The following is a 7220-nucleotide window of genomic DNA, read 5'->3' as shown; positions in this document are numbered from 1 at the left end:
TGAGGAGACTCACGCTCTGTCTGACAGGACAGAAGAGACGGAGACACAGGCATCATTGTGAGTACGCTTCTCTCCTGTTGCTCATCATGGGCTTTTGTTGTGGCTCAGAGGACTTGCTGGAATTCGGCTTTTCTCTCCAACATGTTGAACTGGTTTAAGTTAAAGCTGCCATCTCGTCTTCAGCAACACTCCTCATGTAGACGCTTAAAATAAGCTTCTGTATTGGCATTGATGGTTCTGTGGAGCATTTGCATTGCACAAAAGGTTCTTTATAGTGGAAAAAGGATATTAAAATGAATTGTAAAAAATGGTTCTCATACCCTCTTGTGCTCTTTGGACATTTTTTGACCAAAAGATTTTATGTTTTGTTATTTTAGAATTTTTGGGAAGTTTTTGTCACTTGCTGTGTGATCACACACACGCACACAAAAAAATCATATACATGATTCAAAAAGGTTAAAGGACCCTGCATAAAATAGTCACCTCGCAGTCAAAAATGACTGGATTGGAAATGAATGGGAAATAAAGTTCATCTAGTGGAATCGTTTGGTACTGCCCCCAAACAAAATCTTACTAAATCTTATTTTTTAAGATATCAACCTCAAATTTGGTACATAACTTGTTTCGATTTATGCCGTTGATTTTCTCACAGTTTCGGGAAATATATATTTCATATAAAATTTGAAAATAGTATTTTTGTGCAACTTTTAAAAATATATATTTTTTAACTTTTTCACTTCAGCAATAACCTGCCATGTGTCTTCACTAAAAAGATACCAAACTTAAGTCTGTGCTCCAAAGCATTCAAGATTTACAACATTCAAGAATTACAATATTGAATAAATAAATAAATACTCGAGGAGTATATAAATAAATCCTCGCCACGCGAGGAGCACCAGAGAACAGTTCACTGAAAGGTTCTTTAGGGAACCGGAAATGGTTCTTCGATAGCAGAAACCCACTTTTGAACCTTATTAATTTAGTCATTTAAAGACTGCACTGTATGATTGAACAAATTCACCTTTAACATCACAAGAAAGAGTTCAATTACACTTTGGAGAAGTGAACAGAGCATGCATATCATACCTTAGGTGAGCTGATCTTCATGTATTTAGTGTGTGTGTGTGTGTGTGTGTGTGTGTGTGCTTGCTCAGGTCCAGTGAGGATGAGGACGTTGTGCTCTAGACGGGTTCTGCAGCAGTGGTTCTTTGCTCTGTTCTTACTGTGTTCTCCTGTTCCGCACCACGGCAGGCCCATCGATGCCCTCAACACACACACACACACACACACTCACACACACACACACACACACACACTCACGCACTCACACACACACACACACACATACCTGCACCAGCTGCCAAACTACATCACCTGAGGAGGTTTACAGCACACACCTTCATACTAACACAAAATGTCAACTAACTGACTCTCAAAAGTAAAAGCACAAAGGAGATCACAAACCTAGAGGATAAAGATATTGCTCAGAGTAACTGCTCTTCAGGAGACTCGTTTAATATTGTTAAGAAGGGAAAAACTGTTGTTTTAGTGACTTTTAGTGGATATATACTAAGTTTGGAATAAGTATGTTTGTTTTTTTTTACATTTCTTCTGTTCACCAAGGCTGCATTTATTGGATAAAAAAAATGCAGTAAAAACAGTAAAATTGTGAAAAATTACTACAATTTAAAACATCTGTTTTCTCTGAGAATATATCATAAAATGCTATTTATTTCTGTGATCAAAGTTGAATTTTCAGCATCATTACTCCAGTCTTCAGTGTCCTTCAGAAATCATTCTAATATGATATCAACCCGAAAACTCGTTTCAGATTGTGCTGATGTTTATGAAGTCAGATATATTTTAAGAATAACATCCACTAATTTATTTGATGTCGACTTGAAAATAATTGGCGCTTGCTTTACTATGTTATCTAATGATAATGAAGTATGACTGAAGTATGTGCATGTGATTGGGATTTACTCACTTCTCAGGACTTTTTAATCAGAAAAAAATGGCCTGAATTTCTGAAAGTACTTTTCTTGCCACATCTGTCTCTCTCTCATGTAAACAGAAGGGTTGAGTCCTTATATACGTGCAGAGTATTTGTTAGGACTCCCAGCCGTCTCCTCCCACTTGCTGTTTTACCTCTCCTCTCTCTCTCTCTCTCTCAACCTGCACAGACAGTTCTGAAACTTTCCCATCACAGTGTTGGTGGGTTCATCTGACTCCTCTATAACAGAGCGGAGTCAGTCAGTGCAGGACAGACCACCTGGAAAACACACACTCGTTCACCTCACATTGGATTCCCGTTGCTCTCGTTGCTTTTGCTGTGGTCTTGTTACTTCAGACAAGATCATCTCAGAGAAAGTGAAGGACGTAATGCTGAAGGACGCTCATTGATTTGTTTGTTTGTGTTTGATCACAGCCTGGAAACTCTGAGGAGACTCACGCTCTGTCTGACAGGACAGAAGAGACGGAGACACAGGCATCATTGTGAGTACGCTTCTCTCCTGTTGCTCATCATGGGCTTTTGTTGTGGCTCAGAGGACTTGCTGGAATTCGGCTTTTCTCTCCAACATGTTGAACTGGTTTAAGTTAAAGCTGCCATCTCGTCTTCAGCAACACTCCTCATGTAGACGCTTAAAATAAGCTTCTGTATTGGCATTGATGGTTCTGTGAAGAACCCTGGAGCATTTGCATTGCACAAAAGGTTCTTTATAGTGGAAAAAGGATATTAAAATTAATTGTAAAAAATTGTGCTCTTTGGACATTTTTTGACCAAAAGATTTTATGTTTTGTTATTTTAGAATTTTTGGGAAGTTTTTGTCACTTGCTGTGTGAACACACACACACACACACAAAAATCATATACATGATTCAAAAAGGTTAAAGGACCCTGCATAAAATAGTCACCTGGCAGTCAAAAATGACTGGATTGGAAATGAATGAGAAATAAAGTTCATCTAGTGGAATCGTTTGGTACTGCCCCCAAACTAAATCTTACTAAATCTTATTTTTTAAGATATCAACCTCAAATTTGGTACATAACTTGTTTCGATTTATGCCGTTGATTTTCTCACAGTTTCAGGAAATATATATTTCATATCAAATTTGAAAATAGTATTTTTGTGCAATTTTCATGAACTTTAAAAAATATATTTTTTTTTACTTTTTCACTTCAGCAATAACCTGCCATGTGTCTTCACTAAAAAGATACCAAACTTAAATCTGTGCTCCAAAGCATTCAAGATTTACAACATTCAAGAATTACAATATTGAATAAATAAATAAATACTCGAGGAGTATATAAATAAATCCTTGCCACGCGAGGAGCACCAGAGAACAGTTCACTGAAAGGTTCTTTAGGGAACCGGAAATGGTTCTTCGATAGCAGAAACCCACTTTTGAACCTTATTAATTTAGTCATTTAAAGACTGCACTGTATGATTTTGCGCGGCGGGTTCAGATGCTCCAGAAGATGAAGAGCGGAGCATTATTTACCTGTTCAAACAGAAGCACAATCAGTCTGGAGATTTCTGCCGGGAGACGCATGGAAATGCACTTCTGTTGATTCTAATTCGTGCTCCTAGACATCAAGGCTGCAACTAACAACTATAGTGATAATCATTTAATCTGTCAACTATCTCTTGGATTAAACGGTTAATGGGGTAAAAAGGGCAATTTTATTTTTTAGCAGCTATAATTTTGTATTTATTTTTAGCACCTGTAAGTTGTTTTCTGTGATTGTGCAAGACTTCAGATTCATTAGATGTCATAGGTAAATAACCAGAAGAATAACAGCGTAGTAAACAGTATATTTAAAGTCAAATAATAATAACAAATACCAGTTTGCAATACAATATAAAGCAGCACAATATACGGTGGGGAAATAAATTGAAGTATATACAGTATATGTATAAATATATATATATATATACAATTATATTTATCTATAAAATTATATTTATATATAAAATTAAATAGTATTATTATGTTATTATAAATTTATCATTTAAATTAATTGGCCCTCCCTAACTTCATATCGGCTTTTAATGATGTGAGCTTGTGTGAGGCATCGTTCGCCCGTCGTCTGCTGGTTGTTGTACAGCTTGTGCCAGACACACACACACTTTGCTTTTGATCCTCTAATGCAATGACTTTGACTTTTTGTGCATGTTTGGGTGCTATAAACATTAGCTATATGCACATAAACAAAAATACAGCACATAATGTTTTAATAATGCAATGCAATTGCAATGTCCCTGATTTGTGCATGGATAAAAGCATCAGCTAAATGAATACATGAAAATGCAAATATGAAAACAAAAAGCTTTTATTTTTCGACTTAAATTAGTTGCTTTATATAAATGCAGTAAACACTTTTGATCCTCTATAGGGTGATTTGAGATGCCAATGCAATGACTGAAGTTTTGTGCACATTGTAGCATGTTTTTTTTGTGGGTTTGCACTAGAAACATTTGCGATATGCACACAAAAATATTCAAAAAGAAAGCAAATAACGCTTTAATTGTGCACTGTAATTGCAATGTCCATGATTTGCAAGTCACTTTGGATAAAGCATCTGCTAAATGAATATAATTACAAAAGGCTTTCATTTATGTTCATTTATATGTATATTTTGTTACGTTAAAAATAATGTGGATAAATACAAATGGAATATGAAGAGATAACATGTTTTTCTTTAAAATAGGTTTTTAATTTTTTTTTTTTTTTTGCAAGTCACTTTGGATAAAGCATCTGCTAAATGAATATAATTACAAAAGGCTTTCATTTAAAGTTAAATTATTTGCTTTATATAGTGCAGTATAAGTCTATTGTTTGCCTTTATTTAGTCATTTAGGTAAATGTGTTAGTATATAGTAAGTTGTTTTTAATAATAGGAAGATTTTAAAGGTCTGGAAGACAACGGCCACAGATGAATTAGTTATTAAAACTATTATTCACTTGATTTGACAGTTGCTGTATAAAATGAGGTGAAGTGGATGGCTGCTACAGTAATTCATTCAAAATGCACCTTTTTGCCACCAGGTTTAAAAACACATGATGATTTCTGATCAGTAAGCAAGTAAATGTCAATGTGTTAGTGAGCATAACAGGGTTAGGCCTTAAGTTCGGTGTCAGTTTTGGCCTGTCGCTCTTATTAAATCTCTCCTGATGAGCTGCGCTAAAATAGGTTTTTAATTTTTTTTTTTTTTTTGCGCCGACCAAAACGAAATTATAATACAAATTTGAATTTATTATTTTTTTTACTATTTTCATTGTGAGTGTTTTTATTAGTTGTTTCAGTCCTAGTCATCATTCTGGAGTGAAAGTCTTTGGTGAAGTGCTGTTTGCTGATTCGGTGTCCGGATCTGACCAGGGTTTGAGGCCCTCTGCCTCCGCCTTGTGTTCACGCCGCTGTGTGCATTTGAACCCGAGCGACTGCTGGATATTTTCAAACAGCACTGAATTATGCTTTACTTCAGCTGTGAGATATGTGTAATTGTTTCAAGACATTTGGATGGAGCCAAGCATCCGGTAGCAGAGAGCCGTACGGCTGACAGGACGGACCTCCAAATGATTTAAGCCGAGACACAATGGCACCATTAATTAGAGTTATTGCATAAGCTACGTTTCATCAGCTAAACCTGTGATTATTGGCTGTTGCCGCTGTCGGATCGTGACAGATTTGATGTAGTATGTTTAAAAACGGAGGTGCGTCAGAAAGGGCCCCGTGCGCTGGCTGACAGAGCTTCACATCAGCACTCCTCGTGGTTTGTTTGGGTTTGATGCAGGATCTGGAAGCAGAGGCGGGTGAATATGGCACCAGCGAGGTGTTGGATGAGGGCCAGACCTTCTCAAACCCCCTGGATTTAACTAAAAACACATTGAACGGGGCGACAGTACAGACACTCACTGATCACAGACTGGATTTAGGTTAAAGGCACTGTGTGTGTGTCTGAACGTGTGTGTGTGTTTGTGTGTGAGTGTGAGTGTGAGCGTGTGCGAGTGCGTGTGCGAGTGCGTGTGTGTGTGCGTGTGCGTGAGCGAGTGCGTGTGAGTGTGTGTGTGTGTGTGTGTGAGTGTGATTGTGATTGTGTGTGTGTGTGTGTGTGAGTGTGAGTGTGAGTGTGAGTGTGAGTGTGAGTGTGAGTGTGAGTGTGAGTGTGAGTGTGAGTGTGAGTGTGAGTGTGAGTGTGAGTGTGAGTGTGAGTGTGAGTGTGAGTGTGAGTGTGAGTGTGAGTGTGAGTGTGAGTGTGAGTGTGAGTGTGAGTGTGAGTGTGAGTGTGAGTGTGAGTGTGAGTGTGAGTGTGAGTGTGAGTGTGAGTGTGAGTGTGAGTGTGAGTGTGAGTGTGAGTGTGAGTGTGAGTGTGAGTGTGAGTGTGAGTGTGAGTGTGAGTGTGAGTGTGAGTGTGAGTGTGAGTGTGAGTGTGAGTGTGAGTGTGAGTGTGAGTGTGAGTGTGAGTGTGAGTGTGAGTGTGAGTGTGAGTGTGAGTGTGAGTGTGAGTGTGAGTGTGAGTGTGAGTGTGAGTGTGAGTGTGAGTGTGAGTGTGAGTGTGAGTGTGAGTGTGAGTGTGAGTGTGGAGCTAATAAGATCGCAGCAAACAGAATGATTAATAGAAGAGACGCACATATCACACATTGATCTGTGAAACTGAGGCTTCTGTGATTTACACACAATCATAACACAGTTAGTGACGCTGAGGTCACGGGTTCAAACGCAGTGAACACATGTGTGGTACATTGAGTTCACTGCAAGCTTGACGGCATAAAATAATTTTATTATTGTGATCCTGATCAGTTTCCAGTAAAAAAGAGCTAAAAATCTTTAAAACGATACATTTACTTCAGAAACAAAATTTTATAAGCTATTAAGAATTGATTCAGGAAAATAGGCCTATATCTTGCATATAAATGTATTGTTCTCCTTTACTGTCAAATTATTATTTTTAATTGTTAGGCATGAAATCTTATGCCTAAAAGAATAATGAAACACAAGTTGCCATTTTTAATTAGAAACATACACTTATTTGCAATATGTAAACTTATTTTTGTATTATTTTATTTTTATTATAATATTTCTTACTTTATTTTTTATATATTATTCTATTATTTATTTACTTTTTTAAGTCAAATGAAATTTTATTTATATTTTATTTTTTATAATATTTTATAATATTTAATATAATATTATATATTTATTTTGTATTTTATTT

At 36.8% G+C, this 7220-nt stretch overlaps 1 protein-coding gene across 1 annotated transcript in view; it reads left to right on the top strand.

Annotated features, from left to right (window-relative positions):
• Positions 1-9: 9 nt before the first annotated feature.
• The window catches only part of LOC107568710 (parathyroid hormone-related protein-like), a 9581-nt gene continuing 2370 nt past the window's right edge, over positions 10-7220 (top strand). The window contains exons 1-2 of the mRNA XM_016254686.1: positions 10-57; positions 1155-1271. Of these exons, the coding sequence (XP_016110172.1) occupies positions 1166-1271 (106 nt within the window). The 5' untranslated portion in view covers positions 10-57; positions 1155-1165. The remainder of the gene's footprint in view (positions 58-1154; positions 1272-7220) is intronic.

The sequence above is a fragment of the Sinocyclocheilus grahami genome, unplaced genomic scaffold (assembly GCF_001515645.1).
Source record: "Sinocyclocheilus grahami isolate Dianchi unplaced genomic scaffold, SAMN03320097.WGS_v1.1 scaffold1275.1, whole genome shotgun sequence".
Taxonomy (NCBI): domain Eukaryota; kingdom Metazoa; phylum Chordata; class Actinopteri; order Cypriniformes; family Cyprinidae; genus Sinocyclocheilus; species Sinocyclocheilus grahami.
This window is presented reverse-complemented; position numbering and strand designations above follow the sequence as displayed.